The 16,666-nt window shown below is 35.3% G+C and overlaps 1 protein-coding gene across 2 annotated transcripts in view; it reads right to left on the bottom strand.

The window, feature by feature from the left end:
- LOC127735839 (mediator of RNA polymerase II transcription subunit 27-like) overlaps window positions 1–4,162 on the bottom strand; it is a 54,521-nt gene extending 50,359 nt beyond the window's left edge. For both annotated transcript variants that reach the window (XM_052246228.1, XM_052246229.1), the window contains exon 1: window positions 3,958–4,162. In XM_052246228.1, the coding sequence (XP_052102188.1) occupies window positions 3,958–4,136 (179 nt within the window). In that variant the 5' untranslated portion in view covers window positions 4,137–4,162. The remainder of the gene's footprint in view (window positions 1–3,957) is intronic.
- Between the last annotated feature and the right edge of the window lie 12,504 nt (window positions 4,163–16,666).

The following is a 16,666-nucleotide window of genomic DNA, read 5'->3' as shown; positions in this document are numbered from 1 at the left end:
ATCCTGTTTGGTGTGTATCTCCTACCATATCATTATTATTTGCCTTTAAATATAAAACAGAGAAATAACCAACTTAAAATGGAAAATTTTAAAAGAAAAATAAAGGAAAAAAAGAAAAAAAGAAAAAAAAAAAAAAAATCCCCCCCCCCCAAATTTTTTGAACCCCCTTATGATTCATCACCCCCAAACTCAATCCCAGCCTTCCCTTTGTGGTATGGTACCTTGTAGTACAATTTCAGAGAGATCCATACACTTGAACACAAGTTATTGTCTGGAAACTAGAAAAATGCTTATTTTTGGCCCCTTTTTGGCCCCTTATTCCTAAACATTTTGGGCAATTACCCCCAAACTCAATTCCAGCTTTCCCTTTGTGATATGGAACCTTGTAGTACAATTTCAGAAAGATCCATACACTTACACACAAGTTATTATCATGAAACTAGAAAAATGCTTGTTTTTTACCCCTTTTTTGGCCCCTAATTCCTAATATTTTGAGGCAATTACCCCCAAAATCAATCCAAGCATTCCCTGTGTGATATGGAACCTTGTGGTACAATTTCAGAGAGATCCATACACTTGAACACAAGTTATTGTCTGGAAACTAGAAAAATGCTTATTTTTGGCCCCTTTTTGGCCCCTTATTCCTAAACATTTTGGGCAATTACCCCCAAACTCAATTCCAGCTTTCCCTTTGTGATATGGAGCCTTGTAGTACAATTTCAGAAAGATCCATACACTTACACACAAGTTATTGTCATGAAACTAGAAAAATGCTTGTTTTTTGCCCCTTTTTTGGCCCCTAATTCCTAATATTTTGAGGCAATTACCCCCAAAATCAATCCCAGCATTCCCTGTGTGATATGGAACCTTGTGGAACAATGTCAGAGAGATCCATACACTAACACACAAGTTATGTCTCGAAGTTACAAAAATGCTTATTTTTGGCCCCTTTTTGGCCCCTTATTCCTTAACTGTTGGTACCATAACCCCCAAAATCAATCCCAACCTTCCTTTTGTGGTATTGAACCTTATGGTAAAATTTCATAGAGATCCATTCACTTAAACTAAAGTTAGAGTGCGAAAACCAATGTGTCTTCGGACGACGCCGGACAACGCCAGACGACGACGACGACGACGATGCCAACGTCATACCAATATACGACCGCAAAAATTTTTGCGGTCGTATAAAAACTTAACATTGAGCAATGAACCGTGAAAATGAGGTCAAGGTCAGATGACACCTGCCAGTTGGACATGTACACCTTAGAATCATTACATACACCAAATATAGTAGGCCTATTGCTTATAGTATCTGAGATATGGACTTGACCACGAAAACTTAACCTTGTTCACTGATCCATGAAAAGAGGTTGAGGTCAAGTAAAAACTGACTGACAGACATAAGGACCTTGCAAGGTACGCACATACCAAATATAGTTAACCTATTACTCATAATAAGAGAGAAATTAACATTACAAAAAATCTTAACTTTTTTTTCAAGTAGTCACTGAACCATGAAAATTAGGTCAAGGACAATGGACATATGACAGATGAAATTTCATATCATGAGGCAACTATATACAAAGTATGAAGCATCCAGGTCTTCTACCTTCTGAAATATTAAGCTTTTAAGAAGTTAGTTAACACCGCCTCCGCCGGATCACTATTCCTATGTCGAGCTTTCTGCGACAAAAATTACTGGTTGAAAAATGTCAATATTTGTCAAATGTATAAATAAGTGGTGGCCTTAGAAATAAAATTCAACTTCATTTTACTGTGGTTTTAATTTTGCGAAAATCATTATTTAAATAGTTGTTTATTATAGACAACTGCCTTATATTACCTCTATACAGGCCTCTACAATAACTTTTTTTTTCAACTTGCCCAATAGGACAAGTACATACCAAAACTTACTTGTCTGAATGGAATTGTACCTTGTCCAAAAAAAAACCTTTATATTAACCTTTTTTGGGTTGATTCAATGAACAAAATGAATTAAAACAATAGAACAGAATTTGATTGATATTTCTTGATATCCTTTTCAAAAATATGAGTCGAGAACAACTGAATCTAGTCATGTCTAGTCACAGGACTAAGGTTCTAGTTTTCATCAATGCCAAAGTCTCATCTGACTCTGCACATTAGGCACAGTCTGGTAGGTCTGTCAGTCTACACTCATTTGGTTTGTATCCTGGTCTTTTAAGTTGATAAAATATTGATTACATGTACATGTATTATGATTAATACCTTACTACAGTCAGCTTTGTTTTTAATATATTAAAATGTTTATTCAAACACAATCAAATATTGTTTTGTCTTAATATGATCAAATATGATTTTATGAATTTTATGGTCAATAATTTCATTTTTATTTTAAAAATACTTTTGTTAAATAAAATTTATCATATATTTATTATAAAGCAATAGGATAAGTAGGAAAAGAGGTACTGGTTTGTTTTGGTCCCGAAATGTCTCCAACGGTGCAGAACTGTCTATTAAATATGGAGGGGATTCATTTCGTGAGGTGCTGAACTGTATTGTTACCTTCTGAGGATCTGCGACAGATGACCAGTTGACCTGAGAATTTGCAACACTTGAAATATAAAACAATCACTTTTCCTTTGAGGCATCATACATTTTTTCTTAAGATGTCAAAATTTTATGGAACGTGTGCAATGTCCATCAATGGCAGACAAATAGCAATAAGGTACATATTGGTCTATCTCTGTATATGTCAATTTGTGGATTATTCCTGAATAGTCTATTTGCCAATTCACGTAATTGACCCTGTAATTAGACATCCATTTTTTAGATGTCTCCCTTTATGGGAAGGACATAAATTTTCATTGACAATGGAGAGCTAGCGGAACGCGCAAATTTATCTTTGTGTAATGTGTGTAACCTTTAAGTGTTTCAAAACTTTTATTAATTACATTTAATTTTTTGTTAAGGTAAAATCCTTTGAAACCAGTAGTTATTTTTCCCTAAAAATAGGTTAAAATGCCGATAAATCACTTTGCTTATCATGATTTGAGTGGGCAGAAACGATTTTTGCCCAGGATAGAACTAGTCTACAATTGACAAAGGGAAGCAAATTATTTGTGTTAAAAGTGTGTCAATTAAAACAGAATTAAATCGGTAATTGCCAAATGGACTATTGAGCTATAATCCATCAATAAATGGCCATTCCTGTCCAGTATAAGCAGACCCGGTAGGTCTTTTCACCACCGAACACCACCGAACACCCCAAAAAAAATATTTGTTTTGTCTTTTATCGTTATAAATGTGACCTACGTATAATATTTAAGTTATCAATTCAACAAATAATAAGTTTAAGAGACCAAATATCTACATTGAACAGAAAAGGAGAGTCTATAACACTACAACTCCGCAAACCACCACTGCCACTGGACACCTCACATATAATTTTTTTTCATTTTGTTCTTCTATAAATACTTATACCAATAGTAAGAAAAGAGACAAATATCAAAATCTAACCAATGAACAGAGATTGAGGATGTATGAACTGATTACTTATTATGAATATATTTGAATTTTATTTGAAATACATATAAACACACACAATGTAATCCGGAAAAATATTGATGAATCTGGAGACGTTTAATCTTTACCATGATTATATTGATTATCGACTTTAACATAAAATTATGCCCATAAAAATCGAAAATTTGATTAAATTTTAGGTAATTTAATTAATTTTATCGTTTTATTGTATAATATCACTGATTTTCTTAGTGGTTGGTGGCTTTTTGGGTGTTCGGCGGTGTTCGGTGGTGTGCGGTGGAGTTCGGTGGTAAAAAGACCCACCCTAAGCAGACCTGGGTCAGTGGGATCATTTTTTTCTTCTTATAAAACTACCTTTAGGTCTTAAAATATCCAATATAAAACATTATTGCGTCTCAAATTGTTATTTTCGTATAATTTTTTTCAATGTACCTCAAATTATCATTCATAGATAATAAAGATTTCTGCAGATCTCCAAGCATCTCTTTTTCCTCTTCTTTCGTGGATGTTTGTCCATTTGACAGGTCTGTAAATACTTTAGTAACACTTCCTCTCAGTTTTTGTGTTAATTTTATTGCGTGAATAAGTTTTTCGGCTTCTTGGTCTGCCATTTTTAATATAAACTGGTTCTCGGCTAGCCTTGGGATAATTGAGCGAAGCGTTAATACAAGCCGATTCCAGTTTAAATTAAATGTTTTGAATTACTTCGGTTTTTTTCAAGTCAGAAATGGATAAAATCCTTACAAAATAATTACGAACGAAAACCGCGGGAAATATAAAAGTAAACCAAATACCGAAAATAATTCCGATCATAATCAGTACACATCTTTACTCTACTACAGCAATAAAAGCGTTGTTCCTTCTTTTTACGTTTTTTTATGTGCACATACTAATTTTGTGTCATAGATGGATACCCCATATCCTTTCTTTACTATTATATAGTAATAAAAGATTGATAGCGTGTTGTTTGATTTACATCCAGTAGCAAATATTTTTTTTTAAAATGCTCAGTTGTCAATCATGATGACAACTATAAAACAAAGAGCTGAATGACCGCAATAACCCAGCGGAAAATCCAGAATTTCCAAGAAGGGTGGATAAAGATCTGAATGGGATTTACAGAATACATAATAATGCGGGGCGCAAGCGCTGAATAAAGGGCCAGCAAATAAACACTATCGATAGAGAAAAATAGGCAAAAATTATAGAGGATAGAGCCTCGGAATAATGGGGTGCTAAAATATTAAGAATATAGAGAATAATGGGGTGCTAAAATATAAAGGACAAAATAAATAAACTGGAATGAGAAAAAAATGGTCTAAAAAATTAATCTATAGAGAAATGAGGGACCCCCATCCAGACCCTAGCAAATCAGACTAAAGACTAAAAGCCTTACCGTTTGCCTGTTTCCGCCCTTCCTTACTCAGTACAATTCAACGTAGGGCTTCAAGTAATGGTCAGCAAACACCATAAAGACAGACTGGGAACTGCGATACCATATGGTTGCAATGACAAAATTGATGATAGGTATTCTTTCTAGTCATTCCTGCAACTCGGTGACGTTATCTTCAACTCTGCTCCTCGGCGTATACGAAGCCATGCGGGTCGTCGTCATTGTACATTACCTACTCTTCATAATGTCTATTTTAATGACCTTCAGCCATATATCATTTATACAGAAGTCGATGGATATTCATCACTTTCGCACAAAGCTTTATTAACTAGCCTTTAAGGCTTTGAAACATCTTTGTGCAACTTATGTTTGGAATCCACTGTTAAAAATCGCAAGCAAAACCAATACAAACTTACTGCTATCATCTCGGACATTGACTGTCACAGACTTTTCAGACCGGTTAAAATCGGAAAAATTGAAACGGAGAAACAAAGGACTTGGTGCCATCAATTCTTCAGCCAATATCCGCCATTGCAAATCAGTTCAATCTGAAAATACCTCCCTACTATTAAGAGCAGTCTGTACCTATCATCTCTCATACATATAAAAAAAACAGTTGGAATTAAAAATTTAATTACAAACACGTGTTGCAGGATCTCAATATTGACGACTTCAATTAAATCTCAACCACGACTGCACCTGTGCTAGTTCCAGGTTCACATTTATAATCAGGCTGGCCACGTTATTACTGGTGACCTGAACATTGTCAATAACACTTCTCTGTGAAATGCGTTATCCAAAGGCCAGAAATACCGTGAGCCTACATCCATCAGTTGGAAACACAACTTTAAAATACTGATGGATTTAAAAAATATAAAAAATATCATGTTTCTCACGATATATATAAATTTTAACATAAATTCGTACACACAATTTTCGCCTAGCCCCGTGCGGCAGTATTTCTTACGTTTTTTGGAACAACGCCCCCTTTCTCTTTAAAAATTCCAAGATCCGCCTATGAATCTGATGTTGTGATCACGTCCATATGATAGTTGATAACCTCTCTCCTGTTTATCAGAAATGATGTCATCTTAGAAATATATTAAGGTCTACTTTGCTTTTGAATTAATCATGACATGACATGTCCATTTTCTATCTTTGAATGATAATCTTGGTATTTGCTGGAATAGTTCTGTATGTCTTCAAGCTCCACATTCCTAAATGTTATACAGCCAAATTTTAAGCACCCTTTAGTGTGAAATTCTGTCTCTTGTAGATATAAATAGGTCCATAATTCTGTTTCATTTATGTACAAAGTCCTTTCAAGATATTTGTATATCATATATAATTTATACAAGTCTAAATTGAAAACAACGTTCAAACCTATGATTGCGTTGGATAAAAACCGCAATTTTTATACGTGTGCATGCAAAACAAATTTTTTGGTAGAGGGGTCTAAATACAGCACAAGTAACATTTTCCAAAAGACCAAAAAAGTGAAAAAGTATATTTAAACAAAACGCATTTGACTAGCAGGTCGAACAACGGATGTTCTTAAACCCTGCTGGCTGCCATTGGCGATTGTCAAATAAACGGATGTGCTGTATTTAGACCCCTACAGCAAGAAATTGGTTTTGCATGCACACGTATAAAAATTGCGGTTTTTATCTAACGCAATCATAGGTTTGAACGTTGTTTTCAATTTAGACTTGTTTATATGTGTTCGTTTAGGCTTGTACTATATTTGCCTTCGGGTTTATATGATCCGTTCATCCCATTTCGACTCTTCAAATTTCAAGAGTCTATCCTAAATTGAGGTAAATTATATGGCCTTCCAAATACCGTTTCGATTCCTAACATCACTGAAGAGACATTAATTGTCGAAATCCTGATATGGTGATATATTGTTTGCGGTATACCATTTTTTCTGTTTGGTATTAAATTAATAACTAAGATCCATTTTGATACATCTGGAGATCCGTTTACTTGGCAATCGCCAATGGCAGTCTGCAGGGTTTAAGAACATCCGTTGTTCGACTTGACGTGCTAGTCAAATGCGTTTTGTTTAAATATACTTTTTCACTTTTTTAGTCTTTTGGAAAATATATAATTTATATACAGCAAATTCCATTTTATGGGGGAAGTATGGGCATGGAGGGAAAGTGGCTATAAGTATGCGTATTGTCAACTTTCCGCGGGGGAAGAATGGCAACGATCCTAAATTTCCACCGAGGAAATAGAGAAATAGCCAGTTTTCCCCAGGGGGGAACTGGCATGGGGGAAAACGTCTATTTAAAACCGACTCTCACAAAAGTATAAATAATTCAAAGTTTGATGACTATGTTGTATGTAAAAAATAAGGAGATGCGGTATGATTGTCAATGAGACAACTATCAACCAAAGTTCAAATGAAGTGGATGTAAGCAATAACAGGCAACCGTACGGCCTTCAACAATGAGAAAAACCCATACCGTATGGTCGGCTATAAAAGGTGTCTGTCCCATCCAGACCTGGGGTAATTAAAAAAATATAATTGTATAACAATTTTTACAGTGATTTAATGTAATGTGTAATTGATCATATTTTCAATTACATATAATTAAAAGTAATTCATAATTACATGGTAAAAAGGCAATGTAATTCATTACTTTCAATTAAATGTAATTGAAAATATGATCAATTACACATTGCATTTTTACCATGTAAATAAATTATGAATTACTTTTAATTGCACTGGACATGTTCTTGGAAAATTTAAAACGTGCACTTCTTGTTTCTCAGATGCACTCTTAAGTGTGCCTTCGTTAAGTTCGCACCTGGTACTAAATATGCATTATGTTTTAATAACACATTAATAATTATCATTTGCTAAATATGGGAATTATTTTATAACATGTTAAACAATTTGAATTTCTTAATTTATATCTTAACATTTAACATTTAAAAAAGAAGAAGATTTAAAGCAATTTAATTGACATTTAGTCTGTAAATTTGTTATTCTTACCATGAATGATAATCTTAACCTCAGAATATAATTTTATATCCTTACATTTAACTGATTATTATGCCAAAGTCAATATACATTTTCTCCTTCCAAACTTATTTAATTAATGAATATTGATATATATTCCATATTACGTATTCAACACACCAGCCTCTCCGTGTAAAATGCTGATATTTCCATTCAGAATTCCAAAGAAAACACCGTGAAATTCTTGAAAAAAAGAAGAAAAAAAACCCTTATGAAATGGGATAAAAACAAACAAGATTTTAAGAAAGAAGTGCAAATACATCTAATGTGAGGGCAAACCACAAATAACAGTTCCCCTTGTAACATATATATTTTGATGATTAGATATGACAATGAAATATAAAATTTAAAAACTTATTTACATTGCTTTTACACGTTACATTGTTTTATATTGCATATATTAAATTTTTATAAGTAAAGTATTAGCTGGTTTGCAAATTTTATACCATATGATTAAGTTTTTAGGACAAAAGTAATCAAAATGGGTGATGTAACTGTAATGTAATTCATTATATTTCAAAATTAATGCAATTGTATTTGTAATTTAATTGAAAAATCTGTATGTAATTGAAAGTGTAATCAATTATTAGTACTTTGGCATGTAATTGAACCCCGGTTTAATCCTATCGAACTTTTAAATAAAAGAGTCCACAAATACAGTTAAGTCGGCCTCATGTCTTATCTTGCATCTAGAAATTGACAGTAAGGATCGGTTGAGGACAAAACTGTACGACAAAATTTCAGCTTTCCTATTGTGAACTTTCAATTTCTATGTAGCAACATTCCTGCAAAGCCTGCATATGGAGTAGTTAATATGATATTTAAGACCTTGCGTTTCCTATCATGACATTTATGGTATAGGGTTGCTGTTTACACCAAGGGGTCCAATACGTAAAAAAGTAATACAAAAATATCGAACTCCAAGGCAAATTCGAAAAGGGAAAGTCCATAAAAACTGACAAAATCAAACGCTATCAATCAACAGAACAAGTGAAAAACAACTGCCATATTCCTGACTTGTCACAGGCATTTTCCGAAGAAAAGTTGAATTTATCCTTGCAAAATTTTACGGACGCCATCACGTTTGGTTGGCGTTATGGAATATATATTGTATATGTTTCACAGATGACGATTGATATGTTCCATTTATCGTTACCATAATCCTGGTTTCGAAGGGTTCGTGTTGCTCAGTTTTCTATACTGTGTTTTGTAGACTGTCAGTTTTCTTTTCTTTTTTGCCATGTCGTTTTCAGTCTCTAACTTATAAGTTTGAATATCTCTTTGGTAAGTTCCATCTCTGTTTTATGTCTTAAACTAAACATTGAATAAAACGAATGATAGTTCCAATACTGACAATATTCAAACATAAAGTCATACTGCTATGTAAGTTTTTCCTATAAGGACTAGTTTAATTAAACGACTAATAAGGTAACATAACTGGTATTTTATTTTGCGCGCTCTGTAAACAACATTGAAATAAAATTATGATGAAATATATCGTTTCTGAAAAGAGTTTTTCCGGAACAGCCAAACTTTCGAACCATTTCGTATTATCCATAAAAAATGAAAAAGGTTTTTAGAAATTAGTGGTAACACAATCCTTGACTTAAATATCTACTCATGTGTATTACAAAGATTACGTTGATTGAAATCCGACCAGGAAGTCACTGTAGAAGCGGGCATGGCGAAATAGTTAGGAAGTTATTGTCTAAGGTTAGGGGAGGGTTGGCGCTTTCAAACTAGTTTAACCCCGCCACATTCTGTCACGGTGTGCCTGTCCCAAGTCAAGTGTCTGTAATTCAGTGGTTGTCGTTTGTTGCTGTATATCATATTTGATCTTCGTTCATTATTTTTTACATAAATCAGGCCACTAGTTTTCTCGTTTGAATTGTTTTACATTTGTCATTTCGGGGCCTTTCATAGCTGACTATGCGGTATGGGTTTTGGTCATTGTTGAAGGCCGTACGGTGACCTATAGTTGTTAACTTCTATGTGATTTTGGTCTCTGGTGGAGAGTTGTCTCATTGGTAATTAGATCACACCTTCTTATTTTTATATTGACAACGCCATGGCATTAAAAGAAAAAGACCAAAACACAAACAACAGTAAACAAAAACACAACATAGAAAACTAAAGACTGAGCAACACAAACCCCACCAAAAACAATATATACACCGTAGGAAGAAACCAAAGCAATATCACCATCTCAAATAAAGGGAAATTCGAGCGTCACTGATCAGTCTTTTGTAGACCAAACGCGCGGCTGGCGTACACAATTTTACAATCTAATTAAAATATAGAAGTCGGATTTCGTTATACTGCATACGATGCAGTATAACGAAATCCGAGTTCTATATTTTAATTAGATTGACAATTTTAATCCTGGTATCTATGATGAGTTTATTTAGAACCGCTGGGTCGATGCCACTGCTGGTGGAGATTTCCTCCCCGAGGGTATCACTAGCCCAGTAGTCAACATTTTTGAGTTGACATAATTATCCTTGACATGGTCATAATTATACATTTACTGTTTACAAAATTAAACTTTTCAAAATTTTGGTTCCTTAATGCTCTTCAACTTTGCACTTTATTTGGCCAATTAACTTTTTTAATTCGAGAGTCCCTGGTGAGTCTTTTGTAAATGAAACACGCGTCTGGCGTACACAATTTTAATCCCGGTATATATGGTGAGGTTATTGACAGTAGGATATGAGAACTTGTCTTTTTGTGTTAAGTTTAAGTATGTAGTTTCCCTCTGTGAAACAAATGTCCGAATAAAAAAGGAGATTTTTTTGTTCCTGGTGTATTATCTAAAGTCAATTTCCTTTGGGTAAATTTCTGGTGTATTCATAACAAAACAGGAACAAGTCTGCTTTTAAAAGGCGCTATGTGAGGAAGTGAAATATAGAGTGTTGAAAAGTTATAACTGTCAACGATATTAAAAAGTACATCGGAATCGCGTAATTTATCTAAAACACATAAAGATTTTTTTACACAACATAACGAATTAATCTCATTTTTTTCCTTATGATTTATTACACAATTTGATGACGAATAAGTTCCTTTTTACATGTTATGGATCTGCAGAAAGGACAGAAAGATAAGCTGCAGACACCTAATAGAAGTTTTAAAGATAAGACGAAATTTGGCGTTTTTGTGTAGTTCAATACATAGCAAGGATATTCATGTTCAGAATTGATCTTAAACTAAGACGTGGTAATGATACGGTTGTTTACTATTTAACACGATGGGTGCCACATGTGAAGCAGGATCTGCTTACCCTACCGGATCACCTGAGATCACTCCTAGTTTTTGGTGGTATTCGTGTTGCTCAGTCTTTAGTTTCTATGATGTGTTTTGTATACTGTTGGTCTCTTTCTTTTTTAGCCATGGCGTTGTCATTTCATTTTCGACTTATGAGTTTGAATGTCCCTTTTTATAACTTTCGCCTTTCTTTTAAGAACTTCACGATATTATTCAAGTCATACCGCTATCTCATTGTGGGCTGCTTTATCCACCGGTTCGAACACAACTTAAAATTGAGAATGGAAACGGGGAATGTGTCAAAGAGACATCAACCCGAGCACAATCTAATTAAAATATAGATCTCGGATTTCGTTATACTACGTTATACTACATGAGGTATGTAGTATAACGAAATCCGAGATCTATATTTTAATTAGATTGGTCTGATATGCATGTATCACCCGTTATGCGCATCCACACTCAGTCAAATATTGCAATTAATAATAGGACCCCATCAGTAAATTAATCCGATCAGAACATGGCACATGCAAAAACTGTTGCCCATAGATAAGATACAATGTAGGCGAAAGGAAGACTATAGATTTGACACTTGGGAACTGGGACATCGTATGGTTGTAATGACAAAATTGATGATATATGTATTCTATCTATTCATTCCTGTAGCTCGGGGAAAGTGATGAACATTTTCAACTCTGCTCCTTGACGTAAACGCAGTCATGGTCATCGTCATTATACATCACCTACACCTCCATGATGTCTCTATTTATGACCTACTGCCATTTGTACAAAAGCCGTTGGGTATTCATTTGCAAGAAGCTTTATTCACTACTCCGTTCAAAACTTCATTCTCTGTACAACTTATGTCTTAGTCCAAATAATTATGACGTCTTGAAAGGCTATTTTAATTTTTTTTTCTGTGACACCTAAAACAAGCCTAAGGCGTCACAGAAAAAAAATTTAGGGAGCCTTTCAAGACGTCATAATTATTTGGACTACTTATGTCAGAAAACCACTGTTACAAACCCCCATTTAAACCAATACATGCATACAGTTATGATCTCGGATATTGCCAGTCACATACTTTTAAGACCAGTTTGCATTGGAAAAGACGAAAAGGAGAAAAGATCCTTAAAAGTTTCTAAAACCTTCCTTTGCCAACAATGGTCTCGATGCCATCGGCAATACTCCTTCATCATAAATCATTCATTCAAAAAAGCCTTCATACTTTAAAAGACCAGTCTGTACATATCATTTCTTATACTTATACCAAAACAATTGCAACTAAATAAAAATTTTAAATACAAACACGTGTTGCAAGATCTCAATATTGACGACTTCAAGCCTTCCTTATAATCCGGCTGGCCACATTGTCTTGTCTTGTCTTTTAGTAGACCCGTCCTATATAGGACCACCTCCAGTAAACGGAGTAAAGTATAATTCACAATTGTTCTATTTAAAATGTTTTTTTGTTTTTGTTTAGGAACAGTACTTTACAGAGGGGTGGCTGCCTTTAATCCCTTTCTCTTGCTACTAGGCAAAGCGTTAAGAATGTTGTTTCTGCCTACGTGCAAAGAAAAACACAATCTACGACTAAGTTGTTCTAGCAGGTTTAGCTTGTGAGTACAGTAACATTTACAACCACAACCACAGAATACAGCACTCGGGTTCAATATACATAATGTATCTACTGTTGTATTGTCCTTGGTGGAGCACTAAGTACACACATACATTTTAAGAAGGTTATGATATTCAAGCAAGAAAGACATGCGTATAGGTGATAAAGCATTGCATCTAGTGAGAAAGTGCTCTAGTGTTTCTGACTCTTCTTTGCAAAGCTGGCATGTTGGATCTACTTGATTCTGGTTGAATGCCGCTCTTGTACTCTGTAGTTGGTAGGTTCCAGTCATTAGTTTTAACTTTAGTGATAGTCTTGCGACATCTCTAGTTGATGTTGTGACACTAGTTAATGCCGGATGGTGAGCACCAATGGCGTATTGGTCAGTGCCAATATAATGTATCCTAATATATAGAGTTGCAAGGTCTGTTATATATCTTATCCAATAGGAGTCTATGGCCTTAGACACTATTTTTTTCCAGACATTATTTGTTGGAGGATTGTCAAATATCTCTGTGCCAGATGGTAATTCGTAAATTGCTAGAAGTTGTCTAATTTTTGAAAACCAGCTGCGGTCGTTAATACCCTTGATACATAATTGCCTTTCTGCTATTTCTTTTTCTATTGAGTTCTCTGATCTGCATATAGAGGCATACATCCCTAAGGCTTTCTTGTGAATGTTGCTTTCTAGTGGACTTGTTCCGGCTAGGATGTATGTTGCTGGATCTGGCGTTGTACTTGGTATTGATAGTACTTGTTTCAGGATTTTTCTGTAGAATGTTTCTATTGCCTGTAGCTCGTTTCTAGATGGAAGAAGGATTTCTAATCCATATAACAGGATCGGGAGTACATATACTTGTAGTAGGTGTAGACAAGCAACTGGGTTTAAGCCATTTTTTCCATGGAGCCGGCCTGTCCCCATCAGACTATAGAGTGTACGCCTAGCCTTTTCTATATTAGACTGTATGTGAGTAGACAGTGTTTTATTTCTGTTCTTGTTATGTGTTATACCCAGATGTACATACAGGTTTCTGGTTGCGGTAATATATTATTTTCCAATATGAGGTCATTGCTCCCTGGCTCCAGTGGCGAATCCAGAGGGGGGCGTAGAGAGCGTAAATTTTTTTGTAAAATGATTAATCAGACTAGACTTCGTGAACTTGGCATTTTCCGCGTATTTAATTTTTATGCGACAATTCTTAACTTATAAAGATATGTTTCGCTCGTATTTAATTACTGTAATATATTATTGATTATGTCAAAATCATGTGATTCGCTACGGTGGAGTTGACCAGTGCGTCGAAAAAAACGTCACTCAGTCATTTTGAAATTCAAATTACAGTAACACATTGCTTAGGCTGAGGATGACAAGCATGACACCTTCAAAGCGACAAAGGATTGAGCAAGAACGTGTTTATTGACTTCTATTTCACAATTCCACCGAACAGAAAGTAATACTCTATTACACTTCCATGAAAAAAAAGTTCCACAGCAATATTATTTACCTACGAAAACATGTTTAACCCATCACGCCCCAGGCTATTAATAACATAATTACACCTTATGTAAGAATCCTGGGTTTTGATTGGTTGATAGCCAGTGTATTTTTCACCAATTTACTTTTATCAAATGAATATCGTTCATTTTTAAACAGCGCCGGGGTATATGCAAAAAGGATATGCCTTTTTTACCCTCTCTGCCGTGGTATTTGCCAAAAAAATACTCTATCCGACTGGACGCTTGTAATGTCACGATCATCAATGCGTTTTGTACGTTAACATTCGGTGTAATTAAACAGATATAGCATGTTCTTGAGGGGTATTTGCGAAAAATACCAGTCTTGAGAATGAATTTCCCTCGCCTTACGGCTCGCGAAATTTAACATTCTCTCGACTGGTATTTTTCGCAAATACCCCTCCTTAACATGATATAGCTGTTCATAGCTGAATAATGATCCCCAGTCAATAAGCTCTAGATAGATTTAAAGTCTAAGGTACGGACCATTTGATTTGAGGGGGCAGTCTGAGATGTTTGAGAGAAAAAAATTCTTACCCTGATTTTTGCCTTAAGCAAAAATTCTTGCCGTATCTGGATAGAAAACAATAACCTTGTCCACTTTTTTTGCTATTAGAAACAAAAAATTCCAACAGAATTATTTAGCATTAAATGAACATGATGAATAAAAAAACGGGCGTAATTTTTTTGGCGCCGGGGGATTTGCATGTAAATCCCATATCTGACCGGAATGTCTGTTTCGTCGAACTGATAAAATGAATATTTTTTCCGGGCAAGGCCCGACTGCAACCTGCCTGATGGGTGTGGCCTTTATGTCTCCATTTGTCGACCGTCATTCATATATTCGTTGTCATTTCAGACTCATTCGTAGCCTTTGGTTGATTTGGAACCCCTCACTTCCTTTGTTGGGTGAAACATTTCAACCAAACATTTGGATAAAAATTGCTTGTTTGTCTTTCTTAACTCGTGTCGGTCGTATTGTAAATTTCATTGAATAGCCCGGCGTATATCTTGTTTACAACAAAAAATCCGCGACGTTATGCTAACTAAACATACAACAAACGAGAATTTTCCATGTCAATTTTTTACTGACAAGTCCCACATCAAATATATTAGTACATAGCTTTGGATTCATCCAATCATTTTATAATAGACAATTAATGGGGAGAATACGGCATCAAAAATGTCCAACCCTTACACTATTTACCGGATTTGTTATAACATAAGCAACACGACGGGTGCCACATGTGGAACAGGATCTGCTTACCCTTCCGGAGCACTTGAGATCACCCCCAGTTTTTGGTTGGGTTCGTGTTGCTTAGTCTTTAGTTTTCTATGTTGTGTCATCTGTGCTATTATTTGTCTGTTTGTCTTTTTATTTTTGGCCATGGCGTTGTCAGTTTGTTTTCAATCTATGAGTTTGACTGTCCCTCTGGTATCTTTCGTCCCTCTTTTTTAACTATAAAATATACATGCCTTACGTCAGGAACCGTTAAAAAAGTGCATTTTTTACACTTTTTTATGTTTTTTAGCCAAAAAAAGGTCCAAAAAAATGTTCGCCTCGCTCCCCTCGGCGATCTTTACATACTTCGCCCCCTTTCCACAATCATGGATCCGCCACTGGGCTCAGTAGGTATGTTAGTATCCACAGCTTTCCGGTGACTCCTGCCAGAAAGAGCTTTCTGTATAAGCTTGAGTGGCTCACTACATCAAAGGCGGCTTTCGCATCCAAAAATGAAACGTGCAGTGGGACTTTCATATCCACAGCTTCTAGAATTGACTCATACAGGATCAGTGCGCAGAAAAGTGGAGAAACTTTAGTAGTATACCCTCTCTGTAACCGGTTTTGTAGGACGTCAATCAGTACTTTCAGCCTCTTTTGGAGTAGGAATTCCAGGCATTTTCCTATTACTGGTAGGACAGTGATGCCTCTATGGTTCTTTGCTTCATGTTTCATACGCTTGTGTTTCCTAATATCATGATTTCCTTGATAGATGATTGCTGCTCACACGGAAGCTATTAAACCAAGAGTTCCAAATGGTGAAGTTGAAGTCATCCCTTCGTAAATTTTACGAACGCCATCACGAATTGGTTGACCGTTATGGAATAACCGTTTCACAGATGATATCGGATATGTTCCTTATGTCGTAACTACAATACCCTCCCTTTTCACGAATGTGACTCGACTTACCGAATTAGACTATTTACCGGATTTGTAATCACATAAGCAACACGACGGGTGCCACATGTGGAGCAGGATCTGCTTACCCTTCCGGAGCACCTGAGATCACCCCCAGTTTTTGGTGGGGTTCGTGTTGCT

This window comes from Mytilus californianus, unplaced genomic scaffold (genome assembly GCF_021869535.1).
Source record: "Mytilus californianus isolate M0D057914Y unplaced genomic scaffold, xbMytCali1.0.p SCAF_3, whole genome shotgun sequence".
Taxonomy (NCBI): Eukaryota; Metazoa; Mollusca; class Bivalvia; order Mytilida; family Mytilidae; genus Mytilus; species Mytilus californianus.
The sequence above is the reverse complement of the archived record's forward strand: the minus strand, read 5'-3'. Positions and strand labels throughout refer to the sequence as shown.